This window comes from Haliotis rufescens, unplaced genomic scaffold, assembly GCF_023055435.1.
Source record: "Haliotis rufescens isolate VD_foot unplaced genomic scaffold, xgHalRufe1.0.p SCAF_17, whole genome shotgun sequence".
Taxonomy (NCBI): domain Eukaryota; kingdom Metazoa; phylum Mollusca; class Gastropoda; order Lepetellida; family Haliotidae; genus Haliotis; species Haliotis rufescens.
This window is the reverse complement of record NW_025963857.1, coordinates 22,389,619-22,407,422: the sequence shown is the minus strand read 5'-3', so window position 1 is coordinate 22,407,422 and position 17,804 is coordinate 22,389,619. Positions and strand designations below refer to the sequence as shown.

General features: G+C 41.1%; 1 protein-coding gene across 1 annotated transcript in view; it reads left to right on the top strand.

Moving 5' to 3' along the window:
- The first annotated feature begins 219 nt into the window (after nt 1-219).
- Nucleotides 220-17,804, top strand: part of LOC124134013 (probable ATP-dependent RNA helicase DHX35) — a 159,030-nt gene continuing 141,445 nt past the window's right edge. The window contains exons 1-18 of the mRNA XM_048397717.1: nt 220-399; nt 1,851-1,984; nt 3,231-3,323; nt 4,164-4,241; nt 4,413-4,517; nt 5,812-5,873; nt 6,508-6,577; nt 7,770-7,829; nt 8,209-8,252; nt 9,065-9,133; nt 10,927-11,023; nt 11,750-11,781; nt 12,880-12,961; nt 13,344-13,440; nt 13,741-13,794; nt 15,372-15,470; nt 16,120-16,244; nt 17,459-17,513. Coding sequence (XP_048253674.1) covers nt 363-399; nt 1,851-1,984; nt 3,231-3,323; nt 4,164-4,241; nt 4,413-4,517; nt 5,812-5,873; nt 6,508-6,577; nt 7,770-7,829; nt 8,209-8,252; nt 9,065-9,133; nt 10,927-11,023; nt 11,750-11,781; nt 12,880-12,961; nt 13,344-13,440; nt 13,741-13,794; nt 15,372-15,470; nt 16,120-16,244; nt 17,459-17,513 — 1,393 coding nt within the window. The 5' untranslated portion in view covers nt 220-362. The remainder of the gene's footprint in view (nt 400-1,850; nt 1,985-3,230; nt 3,324-4,163; nt 4,242-4,412; nt 4,518-5,811; nt 5,874-6,507; nt 6,578-7,769; nt 7,830-8,208; nt 8,253-9,064; nt 9,134-10,926; nt 11,024-11,749; nt 11,782-12,879; nt 12,962-13,343; nt 13,441-13,740; nt 13,795-15,371; nt 15,471-16,119; nt 16,245-17,458; nt 17,514-17,804) is intronic.

The window sequence follows — 17,804 nt, the reverse complement described above, 5'->3', positions numbered from 1 at the left end:
ATGTGATGCTACACCCCCGTTATAGCGCGAGTAATCGCGATAAATATGGCCATCCGAAAACGCGTGATAATATGAACCACGAGAATGCAATTTCGTACTTACTTACTTATATTGGAGATTGTACGTGCGCTTTTCGGCTGTGCGCGTATGTCGCACACGGATGCAATTTCGTTTCTCAGTTCGTCTTTTAGCTTATACACACCGGAAGCACGTGCCGGTGAAATGAAAACAACGTTTTGACAACATAGCACTGCTCGGTCACCGGTGCGTGTAAGGCGGGATTACGGCGAACTAATTATGTGTCTGCTAATGACAGTTGGATGTGCGTATAGACTGTTGTGGCTGTGATTGAAGAAAGCGACATGACGACCAGATTTACGCCCAAATTCTGGAAACCAGGTGAAGAACCAGCATAGCACGTGAAACCTCGGCCATGGTGGTTTAAATTAAGCCATAGTGGTTGCTTCAGATTTGTCACTTGGTGGGTGTCGGTGGATTAAGTATGATCTCAGAACTTTGTCAGAGTAATTGTAGATGATCCCAGAGTGTTCTGGTAATGATCATGTGAGGTGAGGTGAAATTGGATTAAACGTTGCTTCCAAGAGTATTGCACTTATAAATAGCGACGTGCAATACACGTGAATGTTCACGTTAGCTTGTTACGTAAGAAATGTAAGTTTTTGATGGTATATTGACTTTGAAAATCACACAATGACACAAACATTAATGTTAGAATACATACACAAATTTCCAATGAATAAAAAATATAGACTCTATGTTTACATTACTAAAAAGCATACTGGGTTAAAATAAGTAACAAGTGGAGCTGTAGGCCTATCCATTGAATTAGTATAAGATTTCAGTGGAACTTTATTTTATTCCACTGAAATTATTCAAACCCCACGTCACAACTGATATATCGCTGTGTAATGCAGTGTCAACAAACAACCAAAACATCCTGTTTACAATTAGTGAGCCACAACCTATATTTACATTTTATCATGATTATGTACATCATGCATACATTTATTATTTCCCTTGATCACTTGTTCATGCTATCAACCAGGGGATGCCAGCCTAGACTAGACTACCGTATTCCGGTATATACCGATTTGTGCTAACATATTGGCTAGTGAACAATCTCAATTAACACCCCTTCCGATTGATCAATGTACACAAGACTTATTTATACGCAATCGTGTGTTGTATGCACCCTTAATTAAATTCTGGAGAAATATATCTGTCGTATATAAACATTTTTGGCTGTCAGCATGAACCACGAAATTTATCTTTCAACTCTGTTTTTTCCCAGCAAAATAATATTCTAATAAGAGCCCCCTATTTCTTATTTTGAGAGCGCCCTGGGCACTTATTACGTCGAATTTATTTACAGATCCCTAGCTGTGACTAGGCTGAGCTGTAAAACATTCCCTCTCTTTTCACTGTCAACATAGGGTTGATTTGTTGCAACATGGCAAGTAAGGCAACCTTCATCCCCAGCCAACTATGTTTGTCGTAAGAGGCGACTTATTGAATCAGTTGGTCAGACTCTTATTTTTTCCCAACTGCGTGGATCGATGCTCGTGATGTCAATCACTGGATTGTCAGGTTACAGACCACCATCATACAGCTGGAATATTGCTGACTGCAGCTAACAACAAACATCATATTACTGTAAATCCTTGAATAAACGTATGGTCCAACTACCCTCTGCCTTATAATAAATACATGCTTTGTTTGTAAGCATATCCATGTTAACTGTCCACGGAACCTTCCGAAATAAACAAATGCCGGGCATTTATTCCAGGATTTATGGTATGTCATTCTCATGCTGTATTGGTCTGTTGCAGGAACTGCTGGTCCAGGTCAGGGGTTACAGGAAGAGAGACAGTCAACCAAAGATGCGGAAGCACAGCCTGTCAAATATAACCCCAACCAATCAATGTCTATAGAACAACAGAGACAGAAGCTGCCAGTGTTTCAGGTGTGATAACAGTGTTATACCATGACAACAGTTTTTTGATGCATAGCAGTGTTTGAAATTAAGAAAGGAGTCCTTGTAATAACCCTTATGTCACCAATTATAAGCCATTGTGAGTCCCTATATTCAAACAACTGTTATGTCCAGTAACACTCTTAATTTTAAACACTGCATAATATAACCAATGGTAAGGTAGACATGATTTTTGCATAAATTCAACATCAGGTTTTCATGCATTTTCAGTATTCCAAACCCTTCATGACAAACAAATGCTATCCAGTTTAGAAATGGTCTTCAGGAACCAATGCCTGTTGTTAGGGGCAACTAATGGGATCAGGTGTCAGGCTTGCTGAATTGGTCGATGCATGTCATCATATCCCAGTTTGATGCTCATGATATCAATCACTGGAGTGTCTGTTCCAGACTTGATTATCTATAAACTGCTCTCAAATAGCTGGAATATTGCTGAGTGTGGCATTGTACAACAAACTAACAAGTTATGTTTTGCTCTCTAATGAATTTTGAGTGTTGGTCTTGAAACTGCTGGATGAGAGCATGAACAGGTTATTTAAGATAATGTAGCTCAGTTATCTACTGGCTTTATCTCGTCTGTAAATAGTCTAGTCTAGGCTGGCATCCCCTGGTTGATAGCATGAACGAGTGATCAAGGGAAATAATAAATGTATGCATGATGTACATAATCATGATAAAATGTAAATATAGTTGTGTCACTAATTGTAAACAGGATATTTTGGTTGTTGGCTGACACTGCACTCAACTCGTTGCATCCCTAAGCTGTGCCATGAGTTGTTGTCATGCTCTACGGATGTCAGTACATGATTGGTTGGTTTGTTGTTTAATGCCGCACTCAGCAATATTCCAGCTATATGACGGCGGTCTGTAAATAATTGAGTCTGGACCTGACAATCCAGTGATTATTATCATGAGCATCAATCCACAAAATTGGGATCAATGACATGCTTCAATCAAGTTAGCGAGCCTGACCACCCGATCCCGTTAGTCGCCTCTTACAAAAAGTATAGTCGCCTTTTACGGCAAGCATGGGTTGCTGAAGACCTATTCTACCCGTGAACTGACATGCAAGAAAAAGCAGTAAGAAGCATGATATTGATACAGCTTTAATGTTACAGATAATTGTGACACTTTGATAATTCTTGTGAAGCTGCATGTGTACTGTTTACTGTTTAGTAGAATGTTCTGGAACTGGATTACTTTCTTCTGCCTTCAGCATAGGAGTCATATCCTGTATCTGGTGGAGAGGTACCAGACGGTGGTGATCATTGGGGAGACAGGCAGTGGGAAGAGTACTCAAATACCTCAGGTAGGTGCAGGGATCTGGTGGAGAGGTACCAGACGGTGGTGATCATTGGGGAGACAGGCAGTGGGAAGAGTACTCAAATACCTCAGGTAGGTGCAGGGATCTGGTGGAGAGGTACCAGACGGTGGTGATCATTGGGGAGACAGGCAGCGGGAAGAGTACTCAAATACCTCAGGTAGGTGCAGGGATCTGGTGGAGAGGTACCAGACGGTGGTAATCATTGGGGAGACAGGCAGCGGGAAGAGTACTCAAATACCTCAGGTAGGTGCAGGGATCTGGTGGAGAGGTACCAGACGGTGGTGATCATTGGGGAGACAGGCAGTGGGAAGAGTACTCAAATACCTCAGGTAGGTGCAGGGATCTGGTGGAGAGGTACCAGACGGTGGTGATCATTGGGGAGACAGGCAGCGGGAAGAGTACTCAAATACCTCAGGTAGGTGCAGGGATCTGGTGGAGAGGTACCAGACGGTGGTGATCATTGGGGAGACAGGCAGCGGGAAGAGTACACAAATACCTCAGGTAGGTGCAGGGATCTGGTGGAGAGGTACCAGACGGTGGTGATCATTTGGGAGACAGGCAGTGGGAAGAGTACTCAAATACCTCAGGTAGGTGCAGGGATCTGGTGGAGAGGTACCAGACGGTGGTGATCATTGGGGAGACAGGCAGTGGGAAGAGTACTCAAATACCTCAGGTTGGTGCATGAATCTGGTGGAGAGACAGGCAGTGGGAAGAGTACACAAATACCTTAGGTAGGTGCAGTGATCTGTCTGTGTGTCATGGTGAAGATTTGCACCGCATTGTAGCATCTGTCGTTCATTACAGTAACCCCATCCTTTTTTGCAGTACTTGCTTGAGGCTGGGTGGGCTGCTGAGGGTCACGTGATCGCTGTGACACAACCGAGACGAGTAGCGGCCATAACGGTAGGAACCTCCTGTACATACATGCCAGTAGAAAGACAGCTTATTAATGTTGTGTTATTGAAATCTCACAACAAAAATAAAGATAGAATTCAGGAAGTAGATCTCAAGGATGTCCAATGTACTGTTTCCTTTGAAAGTATTCTTGTCATGTAATGTAATGTCTGCTGCCAGGTTGCGGACCGAATTGCGGAGGAGAGAGGGACCCTCCTCGGTGACGAAGTCGGGTACATGATCCGGTTTGATGATTGCTCTGACCCCAACAACACACGCATGTTGGTAAGATGATACAGCTTCAGAAACAGATCAGAGAAAGGATAAGACTGTTCTCACACCGGAACTGCACATCCAGATACCAAATTTCAGTGCTACTCGTATTTAAAATTTAATGTTATTGAAGCAGACATTGAAAATCACTTGGTAGCAATGAGGATCCTGTTGCCAAAGAGCATTTCAAATCGTTGTTCAGAGTTACATCCATTAGCTGCCTGTATCTATTGTTATATGGGTTCAATGGGATGATGTGGTGGCCAAGTGGTTAAAGTGTTCGCACTGGTTCATTTTCCCCTCCAAGATATTGCTAGAATTTTGTATTTTACTTGTTCATTCAATAATTCCAACTGGTTACTGTAAAATTAAAGGAAAATATTAAATGAAAAAATATATTCAATATTTTGTGTTTGTAATTCTCAACATGCTCAAAGAAAAACTTGAATTACAAATAGTATTTTGCCAATTCACTAATTCAAGCCTGATATTGACTGTTGGTTTGCCAGCACCATGTTGGTAGCCATGTGTCAATAGCCTGCTCCTGCCTGGCCTCACTCAGTACACTGGCACACAGAACCCAAATATTTTTTAATTTGTTTGTTTATTATCCCTCTGGTTTGAAAAACGGGGGAATATAGCGATCACCATGTCCATCTGTCATTCCATCAGCCTTCCGTTTTCTGTTCCGGAACAGAACTCCAAAACCATTAAATAAATAAGTCTTGTTGAAGCTTTCTATATAGATCAGTCTAGTGGGAAACTGGTGCCTGTTAATGATTTGGGATTTTTATTCTTTTTGTTTTGTTTTCATGATGAAAACAAGTTGTTTTCCGTTTCCAGAACAGAATCTGGAATCCGTTTCCAAAATCCTTAAATACTTATTGTTGAAATTTACTATAAATATCAGCTCATGGGGAACTGGTGCCTTTTGATGATTTTGTATTTTGATAAATACTGAACAGCATTATGCTTCTTTACTGAACTGAAGGTATCCAATGAACCAAAGGTGGGGTATGATAGCCAAACTCCATTTCCAAATTGCACCAAACTGACGGAGGGGAAATGTCATCTCCTGATGACTCGTGTTGTTTAATGCTGACCTCAGTTATGGCGGCTGTCTGTAAGTAATCGAGTCTGGACCAGACAATCCTGTGATTGACGTTATGAGCATCCATCTACGCAGTTAGGGCGCAATTGACATGATATAGCTGGAATATTGCTGGGTGAGAGGTTAAACCACGAACAAACAAACAAACACACCCATTTCGGTTCAAGCTGACTGTCTGTTTGCTGTGTTTTTCAGTTTCTCACAGATGGGATGCTGATACGAGAAATAATGAAAGATCCATTACTAAGAAAATACAGGTATGTATTTGTCTCCAAGCGATGGCATTTAGGAGTACGTGTATTCAGTGTATTTCTAATTTTAAGAAAATTTTGCAAAGATTGGACAAGCTTTCTACAGAAAATGTAACGCCAATGTTTCCACATAAAAAAAAACATAAAAGAAATGTCCTTGTGCCTAAAGAAAGGGGAGAACTTTCTTGATTTGTTGTGGGGGCACGGGTGGCCCCATCCGTCTATGGCGCCGCGATTTGCTGTGCAGAGTTACGTCCCTTTGGGCACACTAGAAACCTATGATTGTTGGTTCAAATCCCTGTTACGCCCTGATTATGTTTCTAGGTTTGTCAGCACCATACCCGTGCTCGTGGGTTTCACCAAAGTGGTAAACGTCTCAGACGTCATCACTTTGGTCTTTCCTCCCACATTAAGCTGACACGCCGCGATATAACTGGAATATTGTTAAAATCAGTGTTAAATCCAACTCACCTACGCTCACTCACTTGATTTGTTCTTAGCATTGAAAACCAAGAGCTTCATTTCGAATTCAGAGTGAGAGAGACAAATATATATTTTTATATTAAAACTAGTTTTACCATTTTTCTAATTGAATTATTTTAAACAGAGAAATTGTTTTGAAGCATGTCCTCTCTTCCAGCATCATTATGGTGGATGAAGCACACGAGAGAAGCATCAACACTGACATCCTCCTGGGGCTGCTACGCAAGGTAGGAGTGCACCTGGTTACCTGTACTACAATGTAATCAGGATTTACAGCTGAATGATTGTCTCAATCACTATTGCATGAACAGGTGGCCCAGTCATTTTAGTGGTGGCAATTCACTATGCAGAGTTGTGTCCCTCAGTCATGCCCCAAACTTATGATCCTGAGTTTGAATCCTGGTCGCCCTGATTATGTTTCTTGATTTCACAGAACCATGTCCATGCTCGCGGGCTTCACCTGAGTAATAGACCTATGAGATCCCCCTTGGATGTTCCGATGCAATTTCACTGTTTCCATGGTCACTTATGCTTGCAGCTATATTGAGATTGGATGTCCACAGTGACAGCTGTCTGTAGATAATATTGTCATATGATAAGGAGTGAGAGTGAGTTTAGTTTAACGCCGCTTTTAACAGTATTCCAGTTATATCGCGGCGTGTCAGCTTAATGTGGGAGGAAAGCCGAAGTGATGCAGGTCTCAGACGTTTACCACTTCGGTGAAACCCACGAGCACGGGTATGGTGCTGACAAACCTAGAAACATAATTGGGGCGAACCGGGATTCGAACCCACAATCATAGGTTTCTGGCGTGCCCAAGGGATGCAACTCTGCACAGCGAATCGCGGCGCCTTAGACGACTGTGCCACCCGTGCCACCCTTGTCATTTATATTACTGACAACACACATCAGTCGAGACCATATTTAGGGTTTCACCAAAGTGTTAAACATCTGCATCCCTTCGGGCTTTCCTCCCACATTAAGCTGACACGCTGTTAGTTATACAACTGAAATACCTGTGAAGATATCCGGGGTAGAATAGGTCTTCAGCAACCCATGCTTTCTGTAAATGGTGACTCTGCTTGTCGTAAGAGGCAACTAACGGGATTGGGTGGTAAGGCTAGCTGACTTGGTTGATGCATGTCATCGTATCCTAATTGCATGGATTGTCTGATGCAGACTTGATTATTTACAGACTGCCGTCATATAGCTAGAATGTTGCTGAGTGCGGCATTAAACAACAAATGAAGAAACAAACAAACAACTGAAATACTATTCAATGCGGTGTTAAACCGAACTCACTCACTCGACTGGATGAAGCAACAACATTTTAATTGATAAATTTCTCAGCCTTGAACATTAATTTAGTTTACGTGCTATGATGAATTTATTAATTTTGGATTTTTGTTTTGTCTTTAGATTCAAAAGAAGCGGAATGATCTTAAAGTGATAGTTGCATCAGCCACATTGAATGCTGAGGTGAGTTACTGTGGTTATGGTACCATTTGCAGACCTGTGAAGATCCGGGGTAGAATAGGTCTTCAGCAACCCATGCTTGCCGTAAAAGGCGACTATGCTTGTCGTAAGAGGTGATTAACAGGATCAGATGGTCAAGCTTGCTGATATGGTTGTTGCATGTCATTGTATCCCATTTGTGTTGATCAATGCTCATGTTATCAATCTCTGGATTGTCTGGTCCAGGTCTGTCTGGTCCAGACTTGATTATTCACAGACCGCTGTCATAGCTGGAATATTGCTGAGTGCGGCATTAAACAACAAACAAACAAACAAACATCTCTCATGCCTGTAAGTAACCACTCACTCATGTTATGGTGACACTGTATTTTGTTTCTTGCAGGAAATGAGAGATTTCTTCAACAGCAATGACACAAAAGAGCCACTGTAAGTAACCATGGTAATTCTGAACTTGTTTGGTTGTGTATTTTGACTCTACATTATCTGCCATACCCGTGAAGATCCGGGGTAGAATAGGTCTTCAGCAACCCATGTTTGCTGTAAAAGGCGACTATGCGTGTCGTAAAAGGCGACTAACGGGATTGGGTGGTCAGGCTCCCTGACTTGGTTGATGCATGTCATCAATCCCAATTGCGCGGATTGATGCTCATGATATCAATCACTGGGTTGTCTGGTCCAGACTCGATTATTTACAGACCGCCATCATATAGCTGGAATATTGCTGATAGCCGCGTTAAACAACAAACCAACCAACCAACCAAAGCCAATGGGGAAACATTAATGTGGAAACTTGCTGATCCTGTGAGAACTGCACCAGGAGTCTGGACCTACAGGACTGGATCACATGGGGATCCATCATTACAGTTGGTCCCTAGTAACCTATGCTGGTCGTAAGAGATAACCAAATTGATTTGGTGGTCAGACTCTGTGACTTGGTTGAGAGCGTCAAATCGTACCCCGTAGGTGTTGATCATTGTTCACAATTATCAATCACTGGATTGTCTGGTTCAGATTTTATTAGTTACAGACCGCCATTATATCATGTATATAACTGGAATATTTCTGAGTGCAGAATTAAACAACAAACAAACAAACAAAATGATACGGAATTATTTGAGTGAGTTTATGTTTTTTTGGCAGAATTTCATCCTAGTATCTAACTGACAAATGACGTGCTTTGTAGAGGATACATTGGCTTCACTAGGTTGTGTGTGTCATGTGTGTGCTCTGTGTTTCAGGAATGACACAGCTACCATACTGACGGTGGAAGGCCGGGAGTTCCCTGTGGACATCCACTACCTCCTGGAGTGAGTGCTTGTTTCCTGTGGACAGATCCCTTGCTTGTGTTCCATGCTTGTCTCGCTGCAAGGTATCCAGGGCAGGATGGGCCCCCAGTGCCCTTTGCCCTTGCCCTTTGGGGGAGGTGCAAGGGTAGAGAGCGAACTGTAACATTGCTGACATGATTTTGTTCCAGATTGGGATTTCTTAAAGTTATTTTCCTAAATTCCTCTATTGTGGTCCTGTTCTCTGTGAAATACAAGTCACCTCAACAAAGCTATCACATTAGTTATAGCTATATTTTAGCAAAAATGGGGGCGGTCGGGTAGCCTAGTAGTTAAAGCGTTCGCTTGTTGCGCCGAAGACCAGGGTTCGATTCCCGACATGGGTACAATGTGTGAAGCCCATTTCTGGTGTCCCCCGTCGTGATATTGCTGGAATATTGCTAAAAGCGGCGTAAAACCAAAATCACTCACTCACTATAGCAAAAATGAATCAAATTATTATTAATCCAACCACGTTATCAGAAATGAGCGGGCCACTGTAACTTGATAATGCCCTCATATTGCTTGATGATGGGCCATTATCACGCCCGTTGTTAGGTGACGTCACATTCGTGTTCAATAGTGACTCCATCTGGTTTGTTCTATGAAGTTTCCATATTTGTAACAGTTGGTCAGTGACATTCGTTGTGTGTTGATTGCAGTAAATGTTTCGAAACCGATATTGTTGTTTATATTTATTTGATAACAAATTCTATCCAATTTAGCTATCATAACGGTAATGCTATTTTTCAGGGCATTATCATTTGCAGAAGCCCTCGGTCTTTTCAACTACTCTCTTTCGTCAGGCAGTTAAAGGAAGACCTCGGGCTTCTGCAAATGATAATGCCCTGTAAAATAGCGTTACCCTTATCAACATGATTTAGAATTTAAATATGTCTTCTTTACGATTACATCACTCAAATAGTTGTTTGTATGTGTGATATGCTGGTGTGTAGAGGCATAGGTGTACAAGCATATATGTGTATACGCACATGTGCAAGGATGCACCAGTTTGTTCATGTACCGATATATGTATGTGTGTATTTGTGTATTTGTGTGTGACTTGCATATTCGCATCATAATATTTGCAACAGTAGGTACAATTAATTTAAATTTATTATTTTATGTACAGTTTACTCTTATTAATTGTTAAATGTCCTTTGTAGGGAGAGGTGTTTAAAAAGGGTTAACCTGTTCACCAATCCCATTCCTTTTTTTGGGGGGGGGAATAAATATTGTTTAAATCATATCAACATGAATTAGGAAATTTTATATTCCAATTTGGGAATTTTACTAACATTTTCTGCAGACTTGGGGTTGAATATCGACTTCTGAGCTATCCTAGCTAAACCCCTGCCTCTATTAGCCTGAGTGGTCTTGTGGTAGAGCGTCCGCCCGGAGAGCGGAAGGTCCGGGGTTCAATTCCCGGCCGCGTCATACCAAAAGACGTTGAAATATGGTACTTGTTGTTACCCTGTCTGGCGCTCGGCATTAAGGGGCTAAAACAAGGACTGGTTGGCTCGGAGTCAGTATACTGTGTCTGAGTGGGGTATTCATGTTAAACTGCGGCATGGTATCTCAGTGGGGACTATTAATCGGCATCAGTCCGGACTAGTACAAGCAGCCACACACACGCGTGCATGCACGTTGCCATATAAGTGCAATAATCTTGGACACGACGTTAAACCCAGTTTCACCTCACCTCACCTATTAGCCTGATGCTGTAGCAAGAGTGGACACAGCTTGTATGATGAAGGAATGTGGGCTTTGTCTTTCAGTCCCCACCCTGACTATCTGAAAGCCACGGTGGAGACAGTGATGAAGATTCACTTCAACCAGCGGGAGGGAGATGTCTTAGCTTTCCTAACAGGCCAGGTGAGTTGATATTACCTGTGTATTATTTCAGGTGAGTTGGTATTACCTGTAAGTCATTATCATGTACGATCTGATACCATATCATTTTCAAACGAGTACACATTCCTAAATAAGTAAAAGAGGAAGTATATACTGGTAGTATTCTTTGAAATAATAACAATTATCAGCGCTCTGGGACCAAGATCGAAGACAACATGTAGATTGAAAACAAATATTGTATAAGAAAAAATAATTTGTGTTCATCGTCTAGAATACCAACTCACCAATAAACATGATAAGGCTTAAGAGTTCATAAGGATGATCATGTTTGAGAATCGTTTCTAATTAGTGAAACTGAATTTAAAAACATCTTTGAACAGACATGAACTAACTAAACATGAAGTCAGAACCTGTAGTGGACACTCAAAATGAAGCAAGATCATTAGTCAGTAAGGATAAGATATATGGATGATCAACTTCTTTATTACAATTAGGAGCGACATTTCAGTGTAGGTTCTACCACCCTTATCAAGCAAGTGAAGTACAGAGTATGGTTGACAGATTTTGAAGTCTTTGAGGTTGGTTGTAAGGGCTCTCGTTTTGTTAGAACGTACACTGAAACATCGCTCCTAATTGTAATAAAGTTGTTCATCCATATGACTTATCCTTACTTAGTACTCCAACTTCTATGTGCCTCTCAAAGAAGTCAAGATCATTGGTCTATGAACATCTTGTTTTCTATTTCAGGAAGAAGTACAGAGAGTGGTGTCAATGTTGATGTGAGTTTTCCTGTTGGTGCATCGTATATGTAGTTTCAAGTTGCCAGCGCTGGTATTTGTTTCTGTAGTGAGTGAGTGAGTGACTGATTTGGGTTTAACGCCACTTTTAACAGTATTCCAGTTATATCACGGCCTGTCAGCTTAATGTGGGAGGAAAGCCCGAAGTGATGCAGGTCTCAGACGTTTACCACTTCGGTAAAACCCATGAGCACGGGTATGGTGCTGACAAACCTAGAAACATAATTGGGGCGAACCGGAATTCGAACCCACAACCATAGGTTTCTGGTGTGCCCAAGGGACGCAACTCTGCACAGCGAATCGCGGCGCCTTAGGCGACTTGGCCACCGTTTCTGTAGTAACACAATAGCATGACTCTGTGCAGTCTGCAACCACCAGCTCTAAGCCTGTCAAGTTCAGTGAAGTAAACTCAGTTAATGATAGTCCACATAATAACAAAATCTTCTGAAAATTATGCTTTGAGGTTGACCGAAAAAAGTTTTGTCACAAACAGGATGTGACAATCCTATAACATGTACGGTACGATGTGGTAATGATAGCATGCTTTTCTTTATGTTTGTTTGTTTGTTTAATGCCGCACTAAATAATAAATGCTGGTAAGGCAGTTGCTGTATACCATGTATTTAATAAACTCAAACTAGTATCATGTAGATATCACCCGTTAGGATCCAGGTTAGAATAGGTCTTCAGCAGCCCATGCTTGCTGTAAAAGGGGACTATTCTTATCGTAAGAAGCGATTAACGGGATCGGGTGGTCAGGCTCACTGACTTGGTTGAAGCATGTCATCATATCCCAATTGCGTGGATTGATGCTCATGATGTCAATCACTGGATTGTCTGATCCAGACTCGATAATTTTCAGACTGCTGTTATATAGCTGGAATAGTGCTTAGTGTGGGGACAAACAACAAGCAAGAAACAAATTGTACAACGGCTCCCATGACTCAAAACAAAGCTGTTATGGCGAATGGGTGCAGGGCATTTATCATAATAGAATTGAGATTAAATTCACCAGAAACATCGAGGATAGTCATCATGGCGTTACAGTTAGGTTTGTGTAGCAGTAGGTTTATGTTGCAGCGATGAAGCAAAGAAACTGAAGAAAGACGACCTGAAGATGAAAGTGTTGCCGATGCACGGGAGTTTGCCAGCTTCAGAACAGGTGAGCAAACATAGAGTTTATCATGATATATATTATCTGATATGATTAAGACAAGGATTTGGTTGTTATGAGCACCAAGGGACTGTTGGGAGTTGTTTGGTACTGTATTCGATGTAACAAGAGCCCTGCTCTAATAAGCGCCCACGGCGGTATTTGCTAATATATTGGCTAGTGAACAATCCCAATTAGCACCCCTTTCGATTGATCAATGTTCACAAGACTTATTAATTTGCGTACAATACGTGTTCATGTCATACTATGTTTACGACACCCGTGCCTAAATTCAAGTATTTAGACACTTGTCTTGTAAACATAGTATGAAGTGAACACTCATATGATATCCTCCATGTAATTCTGCTGACATAATTTTCTGTTGTTCCAGATGAAGGTATTTGAGAGGACATCCCGTTATGTCAGGAAGATTGTCGTGGCGACCAACATTGCCGAGACCTCCATCACCATCAACGGCATAGTTTATAGTAAGTCAGGAGGTAGATGCAACTTCTTGTAGGTCTAAAGCAGCAGAGTTGCCTCCCTTTGTTATTTCAGGATCCAGATTTGACTCAATAATGATTTCAGGTTTGTCAGAGCCAAACCTGTGTTTATAAGTTTCACCACTGTGGTAAACATTTACCAACTTTTCATGTTGGGCTTTCCTCCTACATTAATCAACCATACAACAAATTTATACAGTAACTAAAGTACCGGTACTGTCAAAAATGGTGTCAATCCTACTTTCTTCTCTTGTGACAGTAGTAACAGTGCTTCATATGTTTCAGTTGTCGACTGTGGTTTTGTGAAGATCAAGGCCTACAATCCCACTTCTGGAATTGGTAAGTCCTCGTATCTAGTTGGTTTCGTTAATATCCTGGCTCAGTCTGGTTGATAGTCCGGATTATTCAGGAAGCAGAAACATGTCTGGTGATTCTAATGAGCTATGGGAGGAAAGACACAGAAACGTCAGTGGACTTCATTTGTTGCAGTTTGGGAATCAGCATAGTATGGGTTAACACTCGTATTACACCCTTTGGATGTTCCACAGCAGACTGTCTGCTATTCAAGCTTGCGGGTTTGTTGTGTAACGCCGCACTCAGCAATATTCCAGCTATATGACGGCGGTGTTTACAATCCAGTGATTGACATCATGAACATTGATCTACGTAATTGGGATACCATGACATGACATGCATCTACCAAGTTTAGTCTGCCCACCAATACCGTTAGTTGCCTCTTACGGCTAGCATGGGTTGCTGAAGACGAATTCTTACCCAAACCTTCAGTGGGCTACCTCTTTCAACTGGGTTGCTGAAGAAGAATTCTATCCCGGATCTTCATTGGGGAGACGAGCATTGGTTGCTGGAGACAAATTCTAGTCCCAGATCTTCAAGGGGTTTGCAACGATATGGCGTTTGGCCACAAATATCGTTGGGTGTAGATATTGTTATCATGGAGAAACCATTACTATAACTGTCAACACACATCATTTTATACCGTGCTCATGTGTTTCACTGAAATGGTCAACATCTAAACCCTGTGTCACATCGGATTGTCTTCCAACATCAAGCTGACACGACGTTATGTAACTGAAATATTGTTCAAAGCGACACTAAGCCAAACTCACTCACACATTACCATTGCTTCAGACATTTTCAAACAGTACAGCTGACACCGACATCAATCTGATACATCTGCAAATATGGAATAAGTATTTTGGGGAATGAGTCATCTCCCTTGTAATTATAGATGGCGTTTGTGCTTATTGATGCATTATATTTAACCACTTTTTGGAATGAGTGTCGTATCAAGATGTACAAATAATGATGACTCCCTCAATAGAATCTGACCTCAGCAATGTCGGACAAGTCCATTTTTGCATAGGTGGTTATTTCCTGCATCTTGTCACAATCCTCACGTCGATTACCTGTACTTTTTCTCCCAATACCCGATGTCATATCTCTCCCACTTTCGGATGTGATCATTCGGCTATCACATTTATCTGAGTTTCCCTGCTACATCTGTTTGGAACAACTTACCAGACACTCCCCTTTCAAAAATAATGTTGTCTAATTTACGACGTCATGAAGTTGTGAGCGCATGTTCGAATATCTTGAAATGACGTCATGATAGAACTATGTTTTATCGTAATATAAACCAAACCTCATTGTTCATTTGTGATTTATTGTGTAGCTATCTTGTATTTCAGAATAATCAGGCATTTAGAATAAAAACCAACATGGCCTGCAAAATGTTGGTTGGCTAAGACAATATGAACACAATAAATCCTACTATAAATATAATTCCTGTTACAAGTGAGGAACAATGCTAGAAACATGCTTTTTAGGGAACACAAGTTGCACTTTTTAGCACTATCTTGCGTATTGTATACTGATGTGAATATCGTACCTCACAGAGTCACTGGTGATTGTCCCTGTGTCCCAGGCTTCAGCCAATCAGAGAGCAGGGAGAGCGGGACGTGTGCGTGCAGGGAAGGCCTACAGACTGTACACAGGTAGGTGTGTGGAACAGCAGCAGTTGCTGTTTTCCCTTATGTGTTTGTTGTTTATCATCCAGTAGTTTAAGTGTCACTACTTGTGGCTATATGCAATGTGTTTTGAAAAGTAGGAAAGTATTCATAGTATAAATGTCTGCATGGTTGGAACTAGGTGAGGTTTAGGAATGCTGTATAAATCTCAAATGTGTTGTGTTAAGAGAACTAGGAAAGTAGTATTAATGTTGTGGTTAGACAACTAGGACAGAAGTAATTAACATTAATACTACTTTCCTAGTCCTCTAAATACGTATTTAGCGTATTTGGCGTATTTAGAGGACTAGGAAAGTAGTATTAATGTCATGTTTAGACAACTAGGAAAGTAGAGTTGATGTCATGTTTAGACAACTAGGAAAGTAGTGTTAATGTTGTGTTCAGAGAACTAGAAAGGAAGTATTAATGTCATGTTTAGACAACTAGGAAAGTAGTATTAATGTCATGTTTAGACAACTAGGAAAGTAGAGTTGATGTCATGTTTAGAGAAATGGGAAATTTGTTTAGATGTCTGTGTGGTGGGAAGTAGGTGGAATGTAGGAAAGTAGTATAATTTTGTGTGTGGTGTGTTTAGAAAGCTGAAAAAGGAGTATAAATGTCCTCTTGTTGTGTTCAGAGACAGCCTATGACGGCCTGCCGGAGTCGACAGTTGCCGAGATGCAGCGGAGTGACCTTGCACCTGTGGTACTGCAGCTCAAGGCTCTCGGCATCTCCAACGTCCTCCGGTTCCACTTCCTGTCAGTGAGTTCTATGACGCCTTCACTCTTGATGGACAGACATACAACTTGATGTTGAGAAACTCTTTACGGGCAAGAAGCTCTTACGCTTTTTGAAAACTCATTTTCAGATTCTGGGTTACAATACATTCTCAGCAACTTATTCTGGTTGTAAGAGGCGACTTAATATAGATCAGGTGGTCAGGCTCAGTAACTTGGTTCTTTGTGTGTGAGTGTACCCTCACAGCGTGGATATTTGCTCAATCACTAGATTGTCTTTTCCAGAATTAATTATTTACAGACCATATTCATATAGCTGGAATGAAAACTTTAAACAACAAACAAACAAATAAAGCTAATTAAAAGTTTCACCATGAGACATTTTGTAGAAGAGGCCGGTGATATCACTTGTTAAAACCATACAGATTTTTCATGGCCCAGGACCACCAGACATTCCTTCAATTCTTTTGTGACTTAGTTGTATGCACCTAGTTAGTGATAGTACATTACAGTTATTATGTTGGATAAATACTCGCTGGAAACACTAAATTTAAGACATTTGTGGAATCCTCGGAGACCTTATGGACACACATCTAGTCCGTTTTAGCATATTTTCAAGGAAAGAAGTGCAACTTAATTGTGCATATAAGATAGCTATGCCATAAATCGCAAAGAACAATGAAGGATGAAGCATGGTTTATTTCACAATAAAACAGTGTTCTATCATGATGTCATTTCTGGAGATTCGAATATGCGCTCGCAACTTGATGACATCATATATTGGAGAACAATATTTTTGAGAGGGAAGGGTCCAGTAAATTTATTCTCCCTGCAGTGTTTTATTGTACGATTAACAATCAAAACGAGTCATTTATTTCTGAAGTAAAAGACCCGATGATTAAGGTTTTAGAGAGGTTTTATGAAAGAAGTGGATCAAGTTCTTCACCCAAGCTTTTCAACCTCACAGCCTAGGCAATTATTAAAAATTTCAACTGTTTATTTCTCGATTTACTGATCTTTTCATCTTATCCATTTCTGTAATTTATAGTTGTGAAAGAAAACTGTTCAAAGTTCACCAAAAACATATTGTAAGTCCTTTAGAAATGCAATCTTTCAACAGTCTTCAAACAGTATCTTTAAAAATTCAAACAAACAAAAATTGTGGCAATTTTCTTGGGCCAGATGAATCCCTTATTTTATAAAAGTTAAAAGTGACTGAAATCCTTTTGTCCTCGACAGGCGCCGCCAGCACAAAACATGCTACGAGGTCTGGAGCTGTTGTATGCACTTGGAGGTCAGTCTGTTACGTCCTCGTTAATCCATGGGGACGCGGGTTAGAATTTGTCTATCATGCAACCATTGCTGGTCATTACAATTGACTTGGATTGGATTGAGTTGACCGACTCAGTGACTTGGCTGATGACGTGTCACAGTGTCTTGGATCGCTGCTTGTGATACACCTGGGATATTGATTTCAGCGTTAAACAATACTCGCTCGCTCGCTCGCTCACTCACTCACTCACTCACTCACTCACTCACTCACTCACTCACTCACTCACTCACTCACTCACTCACTCACTCACTC